Here is a 27,242-nt window from a genome sequence, read left to right on the forward strand (position 1 = left end):
ATTTGATCTATGATTGACCGTATTGTTATTGTGATCATCAACAGTACTTATATTGTTTAGTGCCTCCGAGGTCTGATACTGAGGATCAGTCAGTATTGTCATCTAAGAGGGTAAAAATTTATTTGATAAATTGCTCCTCAAATTTAGAAACATTGGAGCCAGAGAATGAAAAAACTTCACATACGTGGCTCTGCTCAAACTCTTTTTATAATGTTCAAGAGTTTTCCCAACTAATAATAATAATAATAATAAATTTGACTCTATTTCTGCGTGAAAATATACAAAACATGTGAAAATTAAGAGTACTAGAAAACTAAGCTTGCAGTATTATCATTCTGCTCCACTATAGAAATACAATGAGAGAAAACAAAACAAAGAAGCAAAAAAAAAAAAAACAATACAGCTAATGGCTTACTCTAATAGAGCTACACTGCGAACGAAAAATACATCACTACTACTCTACTAGAGATACAATAAAATAACAGTGGACAGCAACTCAAGATAGAGATTCACAAGTTACAAAGATTATAATACATATAGGTACAACATGCAGAAATAAGTCATTTACTGTATGCAAATGATCTTAAGAGAGAGGTCACGTCCGCATACAGGAGAAATAGGCAATAGGCTAATAATTATTCGCATGAGACTCCTTTTCTTGAACAAAGTAGGCTACTGTATTTTTTTGTGAATAGCGATTTGTTCATTCCTATTATTGATTATTCTTGCTCTCATTTATTCAAATATTCCCTTCTCTATGATGGATATATTTTTATTTATTTTTTTAATTGCACCAATTAACATTTTAATTGACAATATACATACTACGATCAATGAGATAATATTGAGTGACGATTAATCTACATTGAAATAATGACGTTCGAACTGATGTAACATATAGCTGGCATTATAGCACAGCTCAATTATAGCCTTATAACACATTATCATAGCACAGTTCAGTGAAGTGTGTATTACCTAATCTTAGCTCATAAGAGATTGGTAGTGGGAGGAGAGTAAGATTGACTTAAAAATGTCATAATTGGCTGAATGGAATTTTTTGTTTCTGTTTATCAGGGATTCTAACAGTTCAAACTGAAATACACTAGTCAAAATGAGTTTCTTGTTAGGCCTATCCAAATAAATAAGTTGTGACTTGTGATCCATGACTCTCAAGACGATACATAAACTTTAGGCTAGTTCTATCTTTTCATCCGCAATAGAATACATGAAGAGGAAAAAGTGTGACGAATGATGGAAGGGACGTGACGAGAAGAGAAGCGGAAAAGAATTATTGGAAACTGAGACGAATCTCGAGAAATGCGAAACAACGGTCATTAAACGAAGTAGTAAATCCCCTCTTATTATTGAACAAAGAGTGTGGGAAGGAGAAGTGTCAGTGAAGAAAAAGCTCGATTTACGAGCTACGAAAGACGTCGGCAAGATAGTAGACCAAATTGCGCATGCGCGGACCCCCTTTGGGGGTACTCTGCTACCCCAACTAGTGGAAATAAATTCCCCTGCAGGGGAAACCTCACCATCATTATCATCACCCCTTTTAGGAGAGGTACCAACCCATTCTATGATGAGATTCACTTACAAATTGTCAGCATTTCTTATGAATAAAGCCAATGCAAACAATACTGACAGTCTCAAGCGAATCTCAAACTCAGGAGCTGTCAGCATTCGTCACATACAACATCAATGCTTCCCATTCAAACAATGCTGACAGATCATAGTGATTCCTACTGTTGAACTATGTCCATCTTTGTTCTATATTTTGAAGTAGCTTTCGATATTTAAACATGACAGATATTGAGTAAAACGACTGAATTTGTCACATACACGTATTAATTAGATATTCTAGGAACTAGATTTGATTGTTACACCACTTCATATCCCTAGAAAAAATGGAATTACTAGTGAGAAACACTGGGGGGTTCAAATACTAGTAGGCTACTACTATTAAACTGGTCATGTTACATGTTACAAAGACTATGACAGAGATTTGAGAAAACCAGTTGTTTCTCAATAAAAAAAAACTATAGCCTGGTCAGTAGAATACTTAATGAAGTAGAATTGATAGTCGAAAGAGAATTTCAACACATGGTAGTGCTTCAATGATAAGTTGATTGTTATACAATGAATAACAGTGTTCTCAATAATTATGGAAAAGATCCACGATATCAATAATTTGTATTCAACAAATTCTTGTTGTAAGAGTAGAACAATCTCACAATATTCAAAAGTCATTCATTCAATATACAAATGAATGAATGTACCACAATATTACATTCACATAGAATATAGGGGAACATCCCCACTTTCTGTTATGTTGGGGAAATTCCCCATTTTAACTCGATGAGGAAACTTCTCAATCTTCCTCTTCCATTCGGAGGGTGCGTTCCCCCTCCCTTTAAACACCCCCTTACAACTTCTAACCCCTTTTTTACAAACGGGGGAATTTCCTTCCTTGTAACAGACTAGGGGTACAATTCTCCATCACCGAGGAAAATATCTCCATCTTTCCTTCAATTTGGGGGGTACGTTCCCCCCTGCCAACCTATTTCATAACCCTTTTCAGAGCGGAGGATTCTCTCCTCCATATTACAGACTGGGAGTACAATCCCCCATATTGGGGGAACATCTCCATGTCACCAACTCTCTTTCACTTTATGTGTATGTTTTCCCTCTCTATCCACTTCAACTCCCTTACTGGAAGCGGGGTGTACTTTCCCCTTATCTCAGATTAGGACACAGTTCCCCCACATTTAACTCCTCCATCCTTCTTCCACTCTAGGAATGTTTTCGCTCCTTACCTATTTCAACCTCCCACTCGCAAGCGGGGGATATATTCCTCCACTATACTTGTCCCCCCACTATTCTCATCCTTATTTAACATGGGGCACTTCCCCCCTCTCGACACGAGTCTCGTATTGATTGGAGCCAGGGATGATTTGGAGGGGATGGGAGCACGGTGGGGGAAGGGAGCCATCAGGTCGATAGGGAAAGCCTGAAGCCAGTCAGTGAAGGGACCGTCTCAGGGATGGACAACTACACAGGACGACAGGAGAGTTACCCCATGGGGCCACCCATGGGGGGCGCAGCGGTGCCCCCAGGCGTGAGGCCTATGGTGGACCCTGAGGCCCTCGGGGAAGTGGACCCTAATCTCTACCCACAACCAAAGGAATCCACACATAAAATCAGGGGTCGCTCGGATATCATTGAGATGCTCTGTGGAACGGTTGATCAGGAGTTGTTGACTGTGAAGTCGTTCTATTTCTTCTTTTACGCGGCTTTCGGGTCCCTGTTTCCCCTGATGGGTGTCTATTTCAAGCAGATGGGTATGAATCCAACCCAGTGTGGTCTGCTCATTGGGTCCAGGCCTTTTGTGGAGTTTCTGGCCGCGCCATTCTGGGGGAGTCTTGCTGACAGGTCAGACATATTTTCAATTTTATTAATGAATCCAGATGAATATTATTAAAAAATCAAGGAATTAATATTATTTTTTAATAAATGTATATTCAATTTCATTGACCAATCAAAATATCATTAGTGTAATTGAATGTATTCATTCATCGATTGATTCACTCGATTCGAACTTTATTTCTGCATTCGATCCTTTCCCTTCCAGGTCTTTCTATATTTCGCTCTCACTGGATAGAATAAAGCAGCGATTCTATTCAATTCTTCAATTCCTTTTCAATATATTCCTCTCTCTACTTCCACACCCGCCATGCTATTCTGCGTTATGAGTACTAATTGGTAATAGGTAGGCCTGATGGGTAATCATAATGAGGATTGAATAATAAATCATTATCATCGTCACATAATTCTGTCTATTCATAGCTGATTTGATAGGCCTGTAGAGAGTGTAGTCAATCAATATTCCTTGATTTTGACTCTTTTTAATAATGATCTCTTCCTTTTATGTGCTCTCTCTCTCCACTTCACTCACTTGATTTCCATTTCATTCTCTCTCTCTCCATCCCTATCTCTCTCTCTCTCTCTCTCTCTCTCTATTTATTTTTTGTTAATTAATAACATCTAGAACCATTCATTCATGAGTTCTTTTGACTTAGCTCGATTGATTAGACAAAGCATATTCATAATATTATAGAGCGAAGTGAGATTTTCATTACAGTTAATGATAAAATAAATTCCATGTAAAAGGAGAAAAATGTGCATTCTTCATGTATCAGAAATTTCTCCAACCTATTCTCCACTTTCTCTGTGATATTAATTAGGGTACTCTTTCAATATTGTTATTGTTACAGAAATATTTATAAAATAAATAAGACGGAGAAGATAAAGTACTTTTCACCGCTCCACCCCTCCTCTAACTACTAACCAAACCACCCTCTTCCCACTCACCTCTCTTCCCCTATCGCACCCCCTCATTCTGCAGATTTCTCCTCATTCACAACCTCCTCACATCATTAATCTTCCCCAGTCACCACCATGCATTATCTGCCAAGGTTGAAGTGGGTCAAGCTCTTTACACTGGTTCACATTACAGTATCGAACTAGACTAAAGGTGCGAACAGATAAGGAGTGTAGATTTCGGTTTCAATCGATGCCACTGACAAGCTGGTAATGATAAGAACATTTCGAATGATCTTGCTTGAATAGATATAGTTATATATTGACTGGGACATATACCTCACCCTCCCCCCCTGAACAAATATATCAAGTTCAGTACTGACCATCCCAAAAATAAGGCGAATTTGGTAGAGTTGAGATTATCATCAAGACTAGTGATGCAAATGATGTCTAAGGATTAATTGGATAGTTAATATTGTTATGAAGAATAAAAATACCTAGTTCTATTATCTCTCTCTGAGGATAAGATTGATTCAAAGAGAGGAGAAGTAAAAGTGACTGATGGGATGAGACGGGAGAGAAAGTGAAACGATTTTTCAAAACTTTCCCAAAGCTCCATAACCATAATATGAATGAATATTCATATAGATTCCAAGAATTAATTTAACGGGCCCATCATTTCAATAGTAGACTGGATTTGACCGGCAGAAATTCTAGAAATAGATGATGCTTATGCTTATCAATTACAGTGAATATAACACAATTTTGATGAGCTGATTTTTGACTAGAACAGAGTATGATTCTAAACAGAAATACATATTCATGGAATTGAAATTGAATAGAACAAATAAATTATTCACAAATATAAAAGTGGCTCAACTTATCCATCTATCTATATTTTGCAAGGAGGCAACTCAATATGTAACATTGATTTCCTTCATTTCCATTGGGAGCCACAGTTCATCTGTTTAATTTCTTCAAAGTAGTTAAGAAAATTGGGAGGCCACCAGTAATACTGTATTCTTATGTTTAGAATTCTCAATGTTATCCGTTGGCTATTCAATTATGTATTAAGTTTCCACAATCGAAAATTATTCCACTAAAGATATACGATATCATATTTTTTCACGAAAATCGAACTTGAAATTCAGTAGTAGAAACATAACCTTTTTTTTAAACATGTTATACACTATCAAAATTTGGGAATAGAATATTTCTAGGCCAAGCCTGTTGTTCATCCCCAATCATATCCATATGATTTTTGATTGTATCCAGAAATAAATCAATAAATAAGACATGTTCACATTTTTAGAGGGGGAGGATTATAGTGATGTTTCCAAAAAAAAAGAAAATACTAAGTGAAACAGAAATCAAACCAGTGTTTCTCTCCATTTATATACATCAAAGCTAAGCACATTTGCCAAAAATCGCAAGGTTGAATAGTACTATCGATTGCAGTTCGCAACTGCCCAAGTAATGAATGTAGATTACTGTTTGTTTGGGTGGGTCAAGTGGCTTTCAGTAGCCACATAATTTAAACCCTCAGTCTGGCAAACAGCCAACAAAACTTTACCGGCTGGGACCCTCCCCCATAACAACATTCATGCTGTGCCAGAAACCGAAACTGGATCCGCTGTCCCATTCATGGAACATGAATTCTCTTACTTTTAAGCTGAAAATGAAAACTTCCGGTCACAATCGGAATTATTAATCAACCTCTTGATTAAATATGATAAATTATTATTGGATGAGTATAATGAATAGAAATCAGAATAGATTGTTTTAACGCACAAAAAAGGTTACTCTTATTATTAACTAATAGTTCTGTATAATGATTTTATTATTTTTTCCAAGAAATCTAATAAATCGAAACATCAGAAGTGTTTTGTAAATTTTATTTTATAACAGGAAATAGCCTATAGTAACAGTTCTATTCCATTCTATTTGAATGACTAGAAGTAGACTCCTGTTAATAAAATAGAGAAACAAAAAAAAAACCGTTTAGCTCATTGTTGAAAAACATTATACATTCCATAACAATATTAGAGGGTCACTGAACTTTCTTTGGTTATTAAAGGGGTGAATTCGTGATGAGTTATTGCATGTCCACAATAATTCACGCAGCTAGTCAGGTCATGTCGTTGAAAAAGTAGTTTACCTACTCACTCGAGAAAAAGTTGAATGAATAATACGAGAACTCATCGTTCTAATGTAGAAGAAGTACTCGGAGAGAACTCACAGAAATCTATTTAAAATTTCAAATGTAAATAGATTTCCAATCTACAATGTAAATTTTGAGATAAATCAATATTCAAAGTTAGTAATAATCTGTCAAATATTATATCAGTAGAATAAACTCAAAGCAAATGTTTTCAACAGCTATTTAATTTCAAAATTGATATATGGTCGAAACATAGTGGAGCGACGAAGGTAGGCTTGTAGTGTAGCAGAGAAGGTAGCTTAGAGTGTTGATGTATATATGTATGAGTAATATATCTCCGCTACCATCTACCTCCTACCCTACCTTCGCTGCTCCAATAATAATGTTCTGACAGACTGACACATTTGAAAAAATAATACATAATTTTAAACACTCTCGGCTACTTTCTCTGATACACTCTTACTGCTCCACTATTCTCTTGCCTCTTGCTTTCAAGGATTATGCTATTAATTGCTTGTTCCGACTCACAATAATTATATTTGAATGAATATACTTCTCATTTTCATACATGTCATTTCCCCTTCGGTTTAAAACCGAAGGCTTTATCCCATGTTTAATTCAACCATTGTATGCCCATAATCAATGTTGTATCTTTGTTACAGATGGCAAAAAGGCAAAATGCTCCTGCTAGCGTCACTTTCGTGCTGGATAATCTTCACTCTCCCGTTGAGCTTCATCCAACCGCCCGCAACTCTCTGTCTCGTAAAGAAGAACACGACAACCTACGGTCTGAAAAGTCCCGAGACGGTTCAACCCCGAGACCGCCTGGTCAAACGGGAGATCCCAGGATTCGAGCCCACATTCAACGACGATCAGCAGTCAACTTTTGACCCGGAATCGTTGATCAACCTGGACTCGATCGAGGAAAGTCATCAGACTCTGATCAGGAGAACCCGGTCGGCTCACAACCAGATTTTCGCCGGACAGTCGCCGCTCAACATTCCCTTCATCTCAGACTACAACGAGAAGCTGCAGAAGAATCTAGTGAGGCCAGTGTTCAGCTCTATTGTTTACACGACACAAGTGAGTGAATTTTAAAATGATGTTCCATTTTTAAATTTGTCGAAATATTCATGTTTCAAATGTATGTTGCAGCTTATATAGCTTCTATTGAATGACTTGGTTGAATATATAGCCAGAAAATATCAGCTATACAGAGACTATCCAAAAGTTTTTTTGGAAGAGCCTTGATCAAGAAGAGGTAATATTCAGACCAAGCCATTTTACTCTGCAGAGCAAAAGAGCAATATAATCTGAACGTCCGCAGAGTTTGTGCTCACACCAAAAACATATCAATGGGCTGGCAGAGCTATTTTTGCTCTGTTCTCAATTGCACTCTAATTCCAAAATTTGTAGTTATTACATTTATTTTAAATTCAATCTAGAATTATTTATTTCACGGCTAGAGCGTCATCGGTAAAAGAGAGAAAAGTACTGTTTGCAGCGGAAAACACGCTTTTTCCACCAAATGCCAATCCCAACAATTAGAAAACCGTGTAACTCATGACTCCTTGAAGGTACAGACTTGGGAATGGTATCAATCTCTTTGTAATAATGTGTAGAAAGAGATTATCCATGATGGCAATCTAAAAAATGTTTGTCAACATGACAAAAACAAGATGGCGGCAAAAATATGTCGATCTATGATAAAAATTACTCTTTTTTTCTGAACAGGACATCCAGAAAGCCTTCTTCCTGCTGCTGCTACTGGTGGTGATTGGCGAGTTCTTCAGTGCGCCGGCCATCACGTTGGCCGACTCGGCCGTGATCACGATCCTGGGCGAAGACGCCGACCGCTACGGCCATCAACGGATGTTCGGCTCGCTCGGCTGGGGCATCTCCATGTTCTTCGTCGGCATCGCCCTCGACCACTCAACAGCCTTCCCCGGTCATCCATGTGGGGGACCCGACGAGCGCGAGAAGAACTACACCATCTGCTTTGCGACTTTCTCGGTGCTAATGGCGGCCGCCTTGATATCGGCCACGCAGATCAATTTCAAGTGAGTTACTTTGGACAATCGAATAACTGAATTGCCTGAATTGTATAAAAATATAGAATTGTCCACATGGATATCTCATATTAGATGAGTATATCATATAATATACTTTCAACAGCTCACCATAACGACGCCCTCGACAGGAAAATGTATTTGGGTTACATTGAGGTACTGCACCGCTATCTCAACTTCGACCTCTACCTTGACTTCGACCTCTACCTCTACCTCTACATTGACCTCTACCTCGACCTCTACCTCGGCTTCCACCTCGACCTCTATCTCGGCCTCTACCTCGACCTCTACCTCGAGCTCGACCTCTATCTCTAACTCTACTTCTAACTCTAACTCGACCTCCACCTTAACCTCTATTTCGACCTCTTCCTCGACATTGACCTCTACTTCGACATCGACATCGACTTCTACCTCGACCTCGCCTTCGACCTCGACCTTTACCTTTGCCATTTCATCTATATCTATCTCTATGACGACCTCCTAACTATGCGACTACTCTCTCAAGCTAGATTTCCACATAAACCTACCAGTATCTGAGTCCATGTCCAGTTAATGTTCGGAAATATTCTTCTCAATAGGTCCATCTCCATAGAATATGGATCGATGAGTAATTGATATTTAGATAATAAATCAGGGTAGCCCACAGTGGGGCGAAGAGGCAGACGGCTTAGAATTCTTGAGTTCGGGGTTGAAGATCAATTCTTTGTGGCTGGAGGGGGCGGAGGAAAATAACAACTGACGACTTTTAAATGCGAGGGTGCTTAATGGGGGTGATTTGTACTGAAAACTGGGATTTTCAGAAGGGTACGTCATTGTTTTTGGGGGGAATCTCTGACCCTCAGTATCGAATAAAATTTGTAGGCTAAACAACCAACATTTTGGCAGTTGATCATTAATTATTGAATGATTATGTTGTGTTGCGCAGGTACGAGTATCCACCAGAGGAAGTGGAGAAACCCCCTCCACCACCGCAGCCGACCAAGGAGGATTACCTGCAGCAGGAGTTGGCACAACAGCTCAATCTGCCGGCTCTCGCCGAAAACAGTGGCGTTCCTTCACAACCGCCACCCAATGTTGGCAAGGTATCAGTAATACACTTCACTGATATACATGCAATGCATTTCTAATAATATATTGTTGATGAACCATTCTTTCCTTACTCTTGATCTCAATAACAAGCCTATGAGTGTAAATAATTCCGTCTACTTGGGACTATTACAAAAGTGGGCTTATCAGAGGATTATTCCTTTTCATCACCGCATAAATTAATTCTAAATTCTAGAATTCTTTTAAAAAATGTTCTATCTATTTTTTTGAAATATAATATTAAGTGGCCTGTTTTTCAAGCATATTTATAATACCTATATCAAGCATATTACTGTATAGACCTATTAAAGCGGTCTAAGTAGTAAATGATATAAGTTGAGTGATTGTTATTCTGTAAAAGTATTTGCACTGAGGATGAATGAATAAATAAATAAGCCGCCAAGAAATAATTGCGAATAAAGATTTGGAATAAGTTGCCAAGAAATCTGGATGCCGCCTTAACATGATGCTTACTGCAAATTGTATAAAATACAAATCAGACCTACTTAGACATTCTATTCTGTAAGCCAAGAATTATTATTTTTTGTAAAGTTTTTGAAATGCAATCTCCATGGTATTGAGTAGGCCCACCATTTTATGCGTATTCAAGGATTGAACATTTTTAAAGAGTTTCTGTTGTTTACATTGATCAACATTTTTGAGAAATGAAACATTACAGTAGATTATTCACACATTATTGCAGTTCCAAAGAATATTATTCAATTTTCAATGTTCTTAGGGGTGTGATATTTTTTTCAAATTGTAATCTATGTGGATTTGGGAAACAGAGTGTGAACTTTCAAGAATTGTGTCTCATGAGAATCATCCTGCAATACGTCACGTCGAAGATTTGTGAAGGAATTTTCCACCTGAGCTAAATATTTTTTGAGAAATTAAGACTTGCTGAAGAATCAAATCCCAAATGGATGAATTGAATCAAGAATTCTCCTCTCAATCAATCAAGAAGGCCAGAGGCTTCTCCCATTAGGGAGCAAATATTGCAAGAAAGGTTAACGTATTGATATGAGAATTGTGTTTGTTTACCATCGAGAGACGTATTTATATTATGATGTTCTTCTTTTCATTTTTCAGACACAAATGTTTGCCCAAACAACAAGAGAAATTCCAGAATGGGTGACCGTTTTGAACTACTTCAAGAACTTGAAATGTGGTTCATTCCTATTCGTTGCCTGGTTCATGGGATTCGGTATTGGACTTATATTCACATTCCTCTTCTGGCATTTACAGGTATGACAAACAACTAAAGTTTGTGTAAAATAAGTTGAGACTTGGCCCTCCATCCCAAGAAATTACAGGGTTGCCAAATCGTGTAAAATTGCAACTTCCCCAAATTTCCAATTCAACGTCAGAATTGGTGGTAGAATATCATCCCCGATATCCTAGTAGTGCTAGAAAAGTTTCAGGGTTGAAGGATCAAAAGGAAATTTAACTTTTATGATAAAATTTGAAACATCGCGAAAATTTGTTTTTCTTTTGAACATCACTTCTCTCAGAATCATGGGGCGTCGTAATGTGTAATAATTTTATATCAAACTAGCCGTCAGGCTCGCTTCGCTCGCCATATCCGTCTAGCCAGGGGGCTCCGCCCCCTGGACCCCCGACTGGATCGTCCAAGAATGAGATCAGCAGGCTCGCTTCGCTCGCCTGCATTTTTCATTTGAGCATTTTTATCATATGTTAGGACAATTCAGTCAGGGGTCCAGACTAAACGTCTGGCTAAACGGATATGGCGAGCGAAGCGAGCCTGACGGCTAGTAATATAATATTCCCAGGAATAGCTCTGATTGAAGTAGCAGTGCCCAATCAATTTTTCCGCGATAAATGCATTTCAATCTCCAACTTGGTGCCAACCTAACAAAGTCAACTCAACTTAATGCCAACCTGACAAAATTATTTATTTAGTTGCCAGTTAACAACTGTTTCGAAGAGGTACTCTATCTAGATTATAGTTCTATAGTAACATATGATATGGACATTTCAATTATAATTAAGAGATTGGGAGAATGAATATACATGCTAATAGACGAACTTTAAACCCTTAAAAACAACCCTTAGAGTTTAAATATTGCCAAAAGATCTCTTAGTGCGCCTCTAAAGGGCCAACTGAACATACCTACCAAATTTGAACGTTTTTGGTCCGGAAGATTTTTAGTTCTGCGAGTGAGTGAGTCAGTCAGTCAGTGAGTGAGTGCCATTTCGCTTTTATAGATTAACGGGGAGAATGTCTCCTTTCTATTGGTGTCTAATTTTTATTCGACCTTTTTTTAGGGCCATATGAATAAAGTTGAGCATTTGCTCATACTTCTAAAATATGGATCATTCGCTTCATTTTCTATGAATAAACGTGAGCAAAACCTTTCGCTCATGCTCATCAAAAAAAAAAAAATAGTTTGAGCATTTGCTCAAAAGTAGAAGCTTTTGCTCAAAATTGTATGAATAAACTAGAGCATTTGCTCAACTTTTGAAGCAAATGCTTCAAAAAAGGTGAGTCTAGTGTAGAGCAGCTTATCACCTTTTGCTCATAGTAAAATGGCTCAACTAATTCGTATGAGGTAGAGGAAACTAACTATACCAGATACGATCACAACCAATGGTTGTGAACTATAAAACTCTTTTCAGATTCAACCATGATATATATCACCATTATTCCTACAAAAGAATAAATACAAAAGCTACCTGTCATAAAGATAGCCATCACAAAATAGGAAATAGGCATTTTAGAAGATGAGAGTGTAGCGGATTATAAGAAGGCTATTGATATTATAAGAATATGCTGAAGATTATTATAGATATGACATTTTTCACGCTTTTATTTCAAAATTCTAAACTCAACTAACCTAAAACTCTATTCATAAATAGAAAACAGAGCAGACGACGCAAACACAAGCGGTGCACCCTACTTGCATATTTAGCGCTTCCGTGAGCTATAAAAACAAACTAAGGCTACAAAAGCGAATCAGCTGATGAAAAATCTCTTATATACGTGAGCATTTGCTCCAGAATTCAGGAGCATAAGGTAAGAGTATAAGGTGAAGCTTATTCATATAAAAATGAGTAAATGCTTTTGCTTCTACCTTTTGCTCATGAGCAAAACCTTATGCTCACTGATTTTGCTCATGAGCATTTACTCTGGTTTTATTCATATGGGCCAATGACTGCGACTACGCCCCGTTTTGGAAAAACAATTTTCTGACTCCAGCTGTTTAAAGTCTAGGACTTTAGGACTAGGTCCCCGAGCTCGGAGACCGGCCCTAAGAGAAATGCCAAACCGTCGACTTGAATCTTAGATCTCACTTCGCTCGGTCAATCATTAATTAGAAAATAACTATAGGTCGAATAAAAATTATCCAGACACCAATAGAAAGGAGACATTCTCCCCGTTAATTTGATATGAAATTATTACGCATTACGACGCCCCATGATTCTGAGAAAAGTGATATTCAAAAGAAAAACAAATTTTTGCGATGTTTCCAATTTTATCATAAAAGTTAAATTTCCTTTTGATCCTTCAACCCTGAAACTTTTCTAGCACTACTAGGATATCGGGGATGATATTCTACATCCAATTCTGACGTTGAATTGGAAATTTGAGAAAGTTGCAATTTTACATGAATTGGCAACCATGTAATTTCTTTGGATGGAGGGCCAAGTCTCAACTTATTTTACACAAACTATAATTAACTATCACTGAGTGATAAGGATAAAATACAATGTTTTTACTCAGAACATAACATTTATACTTCATCTATTATGACTCACATGTTAGGCATCCAATAAAGTTTCAGTATGCCTACTAATAAGGGGAATCTGAAGACCTTCTTCACAACAGCTAGGCCTATAGCGAGATCGACGTCAAACCTATTAGCATTGGTCGAAAAGGGAGCTGACATAATAAAGTGACTTTTTCTTACTGATATTCTCCAAGTGGATAGTCAATTGAAAAACAATAATTCGTATTTATATATTTTTGTGATGATGATAACTTTTAAGAATTAAGAAGACTGGAAAATCAAAGGAATTGATATGAGATCAAGTGAAACAGTAATGTGAGTGCTTTTTCCAGGATTATGGTGGATCACCAACATTATTCGGAGTAGCATCAGTCATCAATCACATATCCGAAATATTCGCCTACTTCTTCAGTTTTAAACTCATCACTCAAATGGGCCACGTCAAAGTAAGTAGTAGGCTACTTCAAATTAATTACTATTAGAATCTATATGAAATTGAATGATTCTCATTTAGTATAGACTAGCAGGTACCCGTGCTCCGCAAGGGTCCAATTGAAACTTGACAAACTGAAAACTTGACGTACTGGAAATAGGGATTTAGAATAAGCCTATAACCATCCTTGGTAAATTGAGAATATATATGCAAAATTTCAAGTTAATCAGTGTAGCCTAGTAGTTCAGACGTGATGATGCATCATTCGTGAATTTCCCATTCCGTACGTGTATAAACCGGTTCTTCCTTTATTATAATATCATAGATTATTTTATGTAATAGATATTGGAAGAATTAATTACTGTCATTATTCTTTATTCAATACTTCTATCACTGTCATTTTAAATGGATATCCATGCATTTGCTTACAGGTTCTTTGTTTGGGACTGGTGGGAAATATTCTGCGATTCTTGTACATTTCCTATCTGAAGAATCCATGGTGGGTTCTGCCTTTCGAATTCATGCAAGGTAAATGAGAGGTAAAAATTCCTTACCTTCATAGGTTTTATTCAAATAAATCATCTTCACTATTAATATTCACTTCTTGTAGCTAACGAAAAACAATATATTTTTCAGTCAACACTATTTGGATGAATATTTAGGATGAAAGTGCTTCCATGTTCCAATGGGCTGCTGATTCTCAGGACATCATGCCTGATTTTTAGTTTTATCAAAAAATTTCATCAACAACGAGTATGAACGTGTAAGCCAAGATAAAAATGACGTATGGAATGTACTTGATAGCCCACTTTGAAAGAAATGAATACTCAATAATATTATTATCGAATATAGAAATATCCAAATTTCAAAATCAATTCAAGCAGTTGAAAAAGTATGAAATCCTTCATTATTCTGCATTGTAGTAATAATATGTTGCTGAACAAAAAATCAAATCATTGCGTGACTCATTAAAAAGGATTGAAACTCTCAATGAATAACTCGAATGTTCAACTCAAGGTTCTAGAAAATATCTAGACGAGTATCTAATCTAGACGAATAGGCAAGAAATGAATACAATCACATACAGTACATCATTATAATATTATTTTAGTTTCTACTTGAACTATCTCTTTCACGGTATCAGCCTATGCACAGACGAAGCTGTAATTGAATATTAATTAATCCATTGAATTGTAAAACAAATTCGATGATAAAAGATTAAAATAAAACAAGGTTGATGGAGTTTCCCTTGATGAAGAAGTATATATACATGACGATTTTCAAAAATTTTCCTCAACTCAAATAATCAAGAAATTAATAATACGGTAGCTCACATTCAAGCGATATTCAGGGGTTTAAAAAAACCAGTGATGCACCCCCCCTTTAAATATCTCAAATTGAGTACCAGCCCTTCACAAATAAGGCATCCTCGCAAAAAAAGTCGTCAGTGGTCTTTTTAACACTGTTAAGAATTTCAATGTCGCAGCCTGCGTTTTCGCCCCTCCCCCTCCGCCAATCACTGTGAGCACCCCTGTTAATTATTTATTTATTTATAGAAAATAGATACAATTCAGGTGGTACAACAGGCATTCACCCAAAACTGGTTTTAACCTTAATTCAACCCTCCGTCACGCGCACCTATGGCCGAACCGAAATCGGGCGCACCCGGCCTGAGAAGCCACCTTCATATTCTAACCACCACTTCACACTAGATCAATTATAATTCAAAATACTAATAGGGTAATGATTGGTAGGATCTATTCTAAGTAATTATACCAAACATATTACAAAAAATTGATTTTTTAACACTACTAGTATGGTTAAACTTAAAAATGGAAACTATCAATATTGTAAAAGAAAAAAATATTTTTTCTTTTAGAAATTTAGGCTATTCGTTGAAATTATTGGAACTGATCTTCAATAATTAGTCATTGTGATGTTGAGGCTCCCAAATTAGCTGTAGTCAAACAGGATTGTCACAGTGGCCTAATTTGTCATCCTAATCTGTCATTTTTTCTAATTTGTCATTCTCCTGAATCCTGTTTCAGTCACTCATACTCCACACTTTCTTCTTTTGGGAGGTATTGTTGGTCATTTGATGTTTCAAGTTCATTGGGCAAAAACATTTTCAAGCGAGTTTGCAATTGAATTGGCATTCCACTTGTATTGGGACTTCGCCGGGCTAATTGTCCCATCACAAGCTGATGAGACAAAGTTTTTAGATATATTCTCCTTTTCTGAGGTTCAAGGTGATTTCCAATCGAGATCACTTGTGCATTGATGCACAACATTCAACATTCAGGTAGGCATAAAAAATAAACATTGGCCAGCATCTTGTGTTTATGACATAATCAGGCGCATGTGGCCTGTGAAGCCATGTTGAAATAACACGAACTATGCAAAAGTTGGCGATTGACTGAGGCTGGCATGTTGTGAGGTTGATAGACTTAGACGAAAAAATGGAGTGGTGGGGCGCTCGGCCGACTGTATGGAGTGAAGAGGGAAATTATATTGTTGGTTGGTCTCTGAGGCCGGCTGCGCCCGACGGAGGGTTAAAATAGTCCAGAGGTTATGTAGAGTTCATGATTATTGATTTACCCATATCTAAGTTATTTTTTGATCCAATTATCACCAGTACTCATTCATCATTAACTTAGGCTATCTTTTAAAATACCACATCAATTGATTTTTGCGAAACGAGTGTAGGCTCCATATTCTTGAAACAATAAACATATGTTTATGCCAGTATAGTGAATGAAGAATATGAATTTATCTCAATAGAATAAATATTTGTTGAATTGAACACTGGGTCTCTGCGCTCAGGTTTTTTCGAACCCTGCAGGGACTTCCAGTTTAATATATTTTTATTGTATTTGATGGTATTTCAAAGAATATAATTTGCTCATCAATATAAGCTTTATGAAAATCTGTTTCGTTGATATACTTTTATGTCCTTGTTTTTCTGACGAACCAATTGCTACAATGTAAGCTTAAAGGTGATAGATGTAATTTTATATTGTATTTTAATTTTTTATTGTATAACCATTGTCATTATGTTTTTGGGACAAATAAGTATTTTATTTTTTGAATGTCTGGTGCAGGAATCACTCACGCGGCAGTGTGGGCTGCCTGCTGTTCATATATCGCGCACAACACACCTCAACACCTGAGGAGTTCGGCACAGGGAGTGCTGCAGGGCATCCATCACGGACTCGGCAGGGGCTGTGGCGCTGTCATCGGCGGAATGTTCGTCAACTATTTCGGTAAGCAAGCATTCAATCAAACACTCAATATTTATTGTTCCATTTCACTATTGGTAGGCAGACCTACAGTTACTACATAGATAGTAGCTCTTTGATAGGCCTATATTAACTGTAGGCAGACCCAATGTACCTAGAATACCTGTATTCTAGGTACCTTGGGCAGACCTATTTTCATTTTTACACATATATATGACTATAATTTCCACAACTAGGATATACAATTCATAATCATAATAACTTCAGTCCTCCAATGAGTGAAAATAATGTTCACTTGTGTACGTTTGGCCCTATATATTTTTGTATTCCATTTAGGATGTTTGTATTATTTGATATCTTGCTAAGCAACCTCTACCTCATTTGGATTCAAAATAAGTTTTTAAATTCTATTCTACCAAAGTTTATCAATGGAAAGAGAAAATAATTGTATGAGTGGAGATAGTTCAAAAAACAATGGATTATTTCTTAGATAATCTTCTACAGGGCTGAAAATAAACTTTCTACTGGTGATATTTTTCAAAGTTCTTTGTTTTGTATATCATCAAGCTATCAAAATAAAAAAGTTTTCTTAGGAAAACATTTTTTTTTCCGATCATTACTTTTTGAGATATATAAAGTTTGAATTTTTGGGACAGAACATTTCAAATTCGGTAAGAGATAAATCCATGAGATTCAGAATATAAATTCTTCATGATATTGTTGATTGAATAAAACAAAAAATTCATGAAAATATTGATTCTTGAGAAAGTTATTCAAATTACTAAAAATAACGTTCAGTTGAGTTTTTTTGGTAGAATAACAATACTATCAAGAATGAGTCCTCTAAATCTTATGGATTTATCTCTTACTGAATTCGAATTTTTCTGTCCCAAAAATTTAAACTTTATAAATCTCAAAAAGTAATGATCGGAAAAATGTTTTTCCTAAGAAAACTTTCGGCTCTCATATCTCAAGAAAAATTGATCGGAAAAATGTTTTCTTGAGAAAACTTTCTCATTTTGATAGCTTGATAATATACAAATCGAAAAACTTTGAAAAATATCATCAGTAGAGAGTTTATTTTCCGCCTTTGCACAGCCTTATTAAGGTTGATTCAGACATATGGGACTTTGCTGTGTTGCGTTTGCGATGGGACTGCGGCCGGTCGGTCGATTTTAGATGGATTCGCCAAAACGGTCTCTCCATTTGAAATGCATGGCTAGAGCCTAGAGTCATTCACTTGACTGGAATAAGAGTTTTTTTTTTTTTTTTTTTTTTTTTGATTACGTCCTAAAGACTCCAGTCATGGAGTAAGACAAGTCATGTTATTACATAATAATTCTAACACTAAGTAGTTCAACCTAGTTTAGGTTTGAAAGGAATTCTTGTACACTATAAAAAGCTCTATCAACTAAATATTTTTTAATTTGTTTTTTGAAAATCTTCAAATCATCATTACTTTTCAAGATTTGAGGTAGCTTGTTATAAAATTTCCTACCAATATAATCTGGTTTTTGTTCAAATAACCTACTATTGTGAGCCATTATATGATAATCTGCTCTGTTTCGCGTATTATACTCATGAACATCTGAATTCTGGATCACACCACTCGTTTTCACATGCATTACAACTTCATATACATACAAAGATGGCACAGTTAATAGACCAAGCTTTTTAAATAAAGGCCTACAAGAGTCTAACCTATTCACTTTCTCTATACATCTGAGTGCCTTCTTTTGAGTCATTCACTTGGTCCAATTCCTGAAAAATATCTCTAGTCGCGAGGCTACAACCATGCTGCAAATCTAGCTGCGTGCCCAGAGTTGTCGTTTAGGAAATGGAACTTGCAGTAGGCTATCTATTTGTTTATGAGGGTGTTATTATTGTTAATACGACATACTTGTGTATACAATGTGAACTAAACATATTTTAAATCAAATGCAAAAGAATACGGTATATTTCCCAGTCTCACTCCCTGTCTCACTCTCTCTCTCTCACACACACACACACGACCTATGTTTCTCTCTCATGATTTTTCTAAAATAAATGATATTTCATAATGATTTATTATTTATTCTTTCATTCATAGAATAGAATTATAGTACGGTACCCTTTGAAATTAATGTAACTGTAACCCGGTGATATCTTTGTCTCATGACTTGGTTAATCTTCCAAAATAGGAATCTTCGAAAACAAAGGGTTCGATAGTCATATTCTTGCAGACTATCTCACCGCACGCCACCAAATGTAATCGGTATTCCTGCTGAGATTATACTACTAAACTTATGTTGGAAACCGTGATTGGTTTGGAGCTTTTAGTGGATTCGTTCATTCAAATGCACAGATTATCTTCATTATTTAATTGTCACCTATTTTAGCAACTAGCAACTACGAGCCAGGAACTTTAATGAAAAATACTAATAAAATTCAACTTCAGGTTATTGAATTCTAAATAGAACGAAATAATAAAAGTCATGTAACATGTCAAATTTTCAAAAAAAAATGTATCCAGTAATTGATTAAGGACAGAAGGCATTTATTCAAATTTCAATTTCTACAACTGGGAACTTGCTAACTTCCTGCAACTAAATTCGGCCTCGGTGATTCTATGTAACTAAATTTTGAGCTATAATACGAAAACAACAAAAATTTGGTACTCACCATTTTCACAATTTAAACTTCGACTCATAAGAAACACTCACATACGATTTAAGAAAACTCACTATACTTTACTCAGATTCACCCACGCAATTAATCTCCTAATTCTACTTCTACTGTTTTTATCGGTTTCTTCTTCAAACTAGATCGAAATTAATGATAATAACGAGAACTTGTCAATTTGTCCCTCTGAATGGAAAACAGATCCATTCAGAGGACCGAGGCTCGCACCCCGTTACATGATGTTTTAATTGTTGCGCGTCGGTGTCTCAAATTGTACTGTGTCCTTTTCACTGAAACTTATTCCCCCTCCACGAGCGTTGAGCATAACTTCCAGTGGAAAAGCCAAAGCTGCAAAAAGGTCGATGCTCGCACAATTCTCAAATACAATGGCTTTTTCGACATGATATTGGAACAGTACTTGAGAAATGCACGAAAATTGCTTCAATTTTGACAACTAATAAGCAAGTTAGAAAATTCAAACAAGACATAGTCAATTCCCACACTAAAGTCGCAGGGTTCAGTTAAAATCAAAGTTCACTCCAGTTCAAAAACCTGGAAAATAATATACGATACACAAAAACAACTACAATAATACCCACTCATTATTCACACTATTACAAAACAATAATACGAATTGTAACGTAACTACTAGTTTCGGTGATCACACCATCGTCAGGTTATAAAACCTTATTGAGCATTGAAGCTGTATCTTCTGACAAGGAGGACAAAGAATGATATTCCAAGATCATTCCCCCAAAAAAGTGAAAATCCTCGACCTATCTCTCAACGCCCTGCAAGGCAAATTGTTGTCTATGATGAATGTCGTAGAGCACAATCTTTAAAACGAGAGTGCAGGCTTGTCTGTGCAGATAATCGAGAATATGATGAGCTGCACCAATGCAATGAAAGAGACTATCACCAGTTTGAAAATGGAAACCAAGCTAACTGATTTGAAAGAAGCGGATGAGACGTGTAATAGAGCTGTTGAAGAATTGAGAGATTGTATGGCATTGTTGATAAGTGAAATGAACAATGTTTCAGGAATGTTTTCTGAATCTAGTGTTCGATCACTGAGTGCCACCGTTGAGAATATTACTGTTATTTTATAACCTGGCGATGGTGTGATCACCGAAACTAGGAGCTACGTTACAATTTGTATTATTGTTTTATCAATTTTAAAGGGTACTATAATTCTATTTTATAAATACAAGAAAGTAGCCCTGAATTCATACATTTAAAAAAGTATTCTTTCATGTTTGCATACTTTTTTCAGTCGCACTCGCTTTCTCTCTCTCTCTATCCCTCTCTTTCTATTTCTCTCTCCACAATAGATGGTATTGTATCATGATTTATGGTCTAAAATCACTCATTTTGTATCAATATTGACAGGAACAACAGCCACATTCAGAGGATACGGTCTGTGCTGCGCCCTAGTTCTGGCCGGATTTATATTCATCAATTTTTACCATAAAGACACCGGATTTGTAACCGACCTACCGCAGACTGAGGATCCACATCAGGTAAGTTGAGAGAATAATTCCATATCACCTCTAAACAAAATAGATCCTATTTATTCAATAATAAATGGAAACTCCAATAGAGAATAAACTCTCTAAAATGAGTTTACTTTCAAACAATTAGCATTATAAAAAACAAAAATAAACGGCCAAAACTTTTCTTTTCACAGTGACAAGAAATAAGACTGAGGCCAGGTTGCCCTGTTGAAATACCGAGAGTAATTATCATGAAAACCAATCAGAGAAGCCTTTTTCTCAAGAAATGCTTCACTGATCGATTAAAGTGGCATTCAATCCCAATTGAAATTCAACATGCTTTTGTGAAACCGGGCTAAATAGCCTATGATCTCAGTTTTCCAGATTATCATTCAAGTCTTCATTCAAAGTTTTATTTTTCATCATTATAGACTATCTCACGAAATTATCACTGTACTTCAGGAGTCTAAATTTGGGACACATGAGAAATTAGGTTTCCAGTTAGAGCTGTTGAAAATTTATAGGTATTCATCAAAACCTTTTCCAAAAATGATGCTTCCAGACTTATTACTATAATATTTAGAAATAAATAAAACTAGGCATGAAGTTGATACCGTAATGCTTTTTGATGATGAATCATCTGAATATACAGCCTAAATATTAAAATTTCATTATTTAAATGCCAGAGAAAATGAATTCAGGCATTGAAATATTGTGATGTTTACTTTGCAATTAATAACCAACGTTCGATATTCAAATTTGAATTTTAATTATAATTCAAATTTCAAATTTATTGGATAAAAAACACACTACATATTCAATAACAATAATACAAGTAATATCGAACAAATATAATGAGCCCCGAGATGATCTGTGTGGGGCCTTATTGAGCTATTAACATTAGCCGTTAATTTTGTTGCAGGTTGCTGAGGAAACGTCGCACCTGGCACCCCACGGTGTCCCCAGCAACCCGATTCCGCGAGCTCTGTCGAGCAACCGGTTGCATGACCTGTCGCAGCAGCCTGACAATTACGCCACCTACGGCACAACCGGTGGCAATCTAGACATTCCCGGCGGTGGAGGCGCTGGAGGTAATTCAAACACTCAACTTTTATTCATCACAGTTCAATAATCACAGTTTTATCTATCACAGTTCAATAATCTATTAATTTCCTTGCCCTATTATCATAGGTAAGGGAGAAGTATTGCTTTCCACAAAAAATTAAGGTAACTCAATTTCTTAATTTCTATACGTTTCAAGATCCCTTGAGTCCAAAAAAGTAGTTTTTGGGTATTTTTGAATAATTAATAGTGATAATATAGTATAATAGTGTGGTTAACTAATCAAAACAGTTCAATAATCTATTTATAGAATTTGAATGTAACTATACAGAGTAGGCCTACTTAAATATACCTTAATTTACACCAATGAAGGTTTACTGGGGAATGAAGGATATAATCGTTACAGAAAAGATAGTATAAGATGATATCTCATGATATGAGGCGTGATATAGGGTACGGTAATTTACAGCAAAGAGGATAGATAATACTCTGAACTACAATATAATCATAGAGAAAATATAGTATATAAGATGATATCACATGATAGAGAGCGTTTATGTTCCAAGTTTCACTTTTAACTCGATCCGATAGTCCTAGTGAGTAGTTCTTTTTCGTGAAGCTATATAAGTTGCTGGTAGTCTCTCATACTGTACCGTTCTTATACTCATCTGGTCACAACAGGTCACCCGGTATCTTCTTATGCTATCTCTTCTCTATGATAATATATTATAATACTCTCTACAATCACTTTGTAATTTCAATTTTCTAATTATTATTAAACGAAAATCCAAATTTAATGCTGTAATTTTCTATGTTTATAGTATCAAAAATCAATTGATTATCATGTTTTGAGCAGCATTTTGAACTTATTTTGGAATGGGAAGAGGTTCAATTCGTCTTAATGATTCCTATAATATTTCTATGTGGAAATAAAAAAAAATTCTTTATTTGAGAAAGGAAATGTAGGCTATAGTATTATCAGTTCTCATGCTTATTTGAAAGAGTTTTTCGTTCAATTTTGCTGGAAAACGCTATTTTTATCTATATTTTGAATTTAATGACTAGGCTACAGAATGCCAAATTTGAATTTCATCAATACTGTACTGAGTGTGATTATTATAATTAATATGACAGATTCACTTTATCAATTCAATCCAGTAATGAATAAATGTGTTTGTTAGTCAAGTTTCTCAGGCCCAAAACCTGCACAAAAACCTGTTGAATTTAAGTCACAATTAAATGCCACAAGAACCAATCACACAATACTTTTTTGAAAAGATAGATTCTGCGATTTGTTCTTAAGATATAAATTCACGATTATGCAAAAAAGTCAGTAAAATTTGCAAACGAGACTTTATATCGGCAAATCTACACATAAATGAAAGTGAATTGAATTCGAGGGAGTTTGACAGATGTATAGACCTACAATAATATTCGACTAAAAAACTATGCGCTTATTCGATTGAAGCTCGGGTGAAAAATATCATGATTCTGGTAGATATGAAATATACTATCCTACATAAGTTCAAAGGTATTTTATCTTATTTTCGTTTCAGGTGGAAGCACGAATCCCTTCCGCACTGATTACAATAACTACAGGACAAATAATCTGAGCTCAGAAGAAGAGAATATTAAACGACACTTCCAGGTTGGTTGAATCCTATTTTCCATGAATGAACTATTGATTTTTGGAATAGATATTCATTATTCAGGTAGCACAATTCCGGTCCTTTTTATTCTATTTTTCATCTCTCGAGGAAAAAAAATGAGGCATAGTCACACCGCATTCCTCAAGCAGGGAGTATTCACATTTACTGAAAGTGATATATGATGCTGGAATAAATTATAATTTTTCTCCATCTGTCTCAATAATTTCTCAAACTGATCTCTCTTTTTCAGATGTACACTGAAGTCCTAGCCCAATACGAGACTATCAACAATGGCAAAAATATTACAAATAACGAAAATAACTATGAAGACGGTAATTCTACCAAAGCCACACTGACTCGTCTTCATACTCAACAGCCTGCAATATCAGAAAACTCCTACGATTGGTGAGGAGATATATTTCAGGACTATCGGTATTCTGTGAAAATCTAATGAATAATAGTTTTATTTTAATGTACATACAATCTAAATACTGTAGGGTGTACATTATAAACAATGATTATAAATACCATTGAATTATCGTGTTAGTCCAATTAAACTCTTGTTAACTATGTGTACATTGAACTGTATAAATAATTAAATTGTTGAATCGAATATAATATATGAGGAAACTCGAAAATCTGCTTTTTAAGCTAGCATATAAATATGTAGCCAACGTACTCAACGATATAATTATGTTAATTGAATGCTATAAGTAATGTAATTTATCTTACTAATATAATTTTTTAAAAAGAGATCGAGTGAGCAAATCAATATTAGTTTAATATAAAAGAATAAATCATTCTTGAAAAGTTTGTTCATAGAGGTTCAAAAACTATATAAATGGTACATATAGATAGTGTTAAGTATAGGTATATCAGATTCTGATTTATCGTGTGCAATATCTTCATTGAATAGTTTTAGTAGGAATATAATTATTTTCGACTTCTTGTTTGATAAAGCGATATGAACACATAATTAACCAACTGGTTTGTGTGGAACTATATTTAAGACATTCAGGTGATTGATGTGGAAACAGAAATAAAAAATGTAGGCTATACATGTTTGTGTTCATTAATTTGTTATAAACAAATTTGCTGAAAAATAATGATTGAAACTCAGTGGAAAATAATATTCTGATGATTTGGGAAGATAATGGCCAATGATACTTACAAGCTGTAGAGAGGAAACTCATATTAAAATGAAATTGGAAAAAGTAAACTTGGTATAAAATGTGTTGATTATAATACGGTACTATTAAAAATACAAGTAGCATGTTACTTTTAAAAGAGATATATTACTTTTCATATATTGTCTTGGACTTGGTGTGCAACTAATATTCATTGGTCACTCAAGCAGCAAGATTTATCATAGAAACATGATGAGTGATGGGTAATGGGTAATGGGTGATATAATATTAGCAAGTAGAGTATGCAAGATTTATTATGTTTGCAAATTTCAATAGAATGTTTTCTGAGGGTTGATGCCGGTTCAAACTCTAGATTTGTGCGTAGATAATGAAAAGGATGATAATGAGAGATGAGTGAATCCATAGTGAAGTGTATTCCACCAGCAAGTGATTGTTGGAATCATCAATGACATATATAAAGGATTGTGATTTGTGGAGTAAATCGTATTCATTGAAGTACCCGTATAGACCGATTTGTGATTACTGGTATTGTATGTATAAGGCATGAAATATTAAGCATTTATTAATTAAATTGACACTACACTACATTATTAATAATTCTAGATGTTATTTGATGTAATATATATTTGTTGTACAGTATGTATGAAATAATTTAATGCATATTTTTAAAATGTTGAGAACAGTTTTTCATTCAAAATGGTGGAAAATCTGTTAATTTCTCTAGAAGTAAGAGTATTTGGAACACCAAACCCACTGAGCTGATTGAAATTCAGTTCTAAGCCTTTAAATTACAGCTTCTAATTCGCTGTTATTGATTTCTCAGTGATGTTCACTGAATTTAATTGCCTGTCCAAGTTCTCATTGTTGTATCACGAAAATTATTGCTGAATATACTGTTGAATCCTTTTTGGAAAATATTTAAACTCATACGAGCTCGAGAATTACTTATTTGCTACATATCATGAAATGTTCGCTATGTAATTTCCATAAAGCTTGAAAAGTACAAAGTACATGTCAAGTCTTATTGTTATTGTTGTTCAAAGCAAAGTTACCAGTGCTTAAATGAAACAGCACACAGCAATAAAATGTATAGGTACAAAAATGAGATATACAAAAGTATTGATAAGTGGTTATAAAGTATATTGTCTATCGTAATATTATATTATCCATATTGAGAATTGGATACTATGTGTTTGAGTATAGAGAAAAGATTATTCTAATAGTTTTTTTCCAATTTATATAACAATAAGAATAAGGGGAGACATAATTATGGGAAAAGAAAAATGCCGTAATGAATGAAAAAATATTGAGAGCAAAATGAACCTTTGTACTCTGTTGAATATACTGTACTTGAAAAAATCAATTCTTACAAATTATTATTGCTGAGAATGATTTGAAAGATACATTGTTGAAGTTGAAACTTGTCGTAAGACTCAGATGGTAAGTCGGAAAAACAATAATTTCAAGCAATAAAACTTTTGGAAGAAATTATAGTATAATTGAATTCGAAAAAATATGAAATCAATATCATTTGAATTTGGAAAAGCCAGGAAAGTGAAAAAGTGAAGATACTGTGACTGATAAAAGTGGAGTTTCCCCTATTTATCATTCATTTGAGAGAAATTCGTTTATCTAAATTTGAGAATAATTTCAAACTATTGATAGGTAATATAGGCGGAATAGTCCTAAACTCTGTATAGTTATAGGAAAGATATTGAATTTCTTTCAGATAATTGCATTATTTTCAGATATCGAATTCTGGAAATCAAAGAATTCATTCATATTGAAATAGGAATAAAGTACAGTATTTATTTATAATAATAAAACTTTCATCATAAAACTTTATCCAGTGTTCAACTCTGTTTCTATTACCTGATAACCAACATGTTTACAGTTTAATATTTGTTGAATTTGAGATCAATATATAATTTAATGTAAGTCTTCGAAATGTTATTTGGATTTGGAGCTCCAAATCTTATTGAAGGCACAAGAAGGTAGTATGGTAAAATAGTATTTATGGCAATGTAACGATGTGTAAGCACCAACTATTCAGAAAGCACTTTAAGCCTTAATTAAAATTATTTTAAAATATTTGTCTCTTTTTTCAATCCTTTAGTATTTCCTCCCATGTTATGACAAAAATATTTGAGATGAGTGCATCGAAAAATG

At 35.1% G+C, this 27,242-nt stretch overlaps 1 protein-coding gene across 1 annotated transcript; it reads left to right on the top strand.

The window, feature by feature from the left end:
- The first annotated feature begins 2,971 nt into the window (after positions 1–2,971).
- LOC111057094 (major facilitator superfamily domain-containing protein 6) lies at positions 2,972–27,164 on the top strand. The gene is made up of 12 exons (XM_039425975.1): positions 2,972–3,432; positions 7,144–7,564; positions 8,216–8,541; positions 9,476–9,632; positions 10,729–10,884; positions 13,721–13,834; positions 14,253–14,349; positions 16,923–17,084; positions 21,111–21,241; positions 22,137–22,305; positions 23,833–23,924; positions 24,176–27,164. The coding sequence occupies exons 1-12, from the start codon at positions 3,044–3,046 to the stop codon at positions 24,332–24,334; spliced, it is 2,373 nt and encodes a 790-aa protein (XP_039281909.1). The 5' UTR covers positions 2,972–3,043; the 3' UTR covers positions 24,335–27,164.
- Positions 27,165–27,242: the final 78 nt, after the last annotated feature.

Source organism: Nilaparvata lugens, chromosome 4, assembly GCF_014356525.2.
Source record: "Nilaparvata lugens isolate BPH chromosome 4, ASM1435652v1, whole genome shotgun sequence".
Lineage (NCBI taxonomy): Eukaryota > Metazoa > Arthropoda > Insecta > Hemiptera > Delphacidae > Nilaparvata > Nilaparvata lugens.

Excerpts from the sequence above, each read along its gene's own strand:
- LOC111057094 (XM_039425975.1), top strand. The coding sequence starts at position 3,044 with ATGGACAACTACACAGGACGACAGGAGAGTTACCCCATGGGGCCACCC. Across the intron at positions 7,565-8,215 it reads CTATTGTTTACACGACACAA|GACATCCAGAAAGCCTTCTT; the intron begins GTGAGTGAATTT and ends TTTTCTGAACAG. Across the intron at positions 9,633-10,728 it reads CGCCACCCAATGTTGGCAAG|ACACAAATGTTTGCCCAAAC; the intron begins GTATCAGTAATA and ends TTCATTTTTCAG.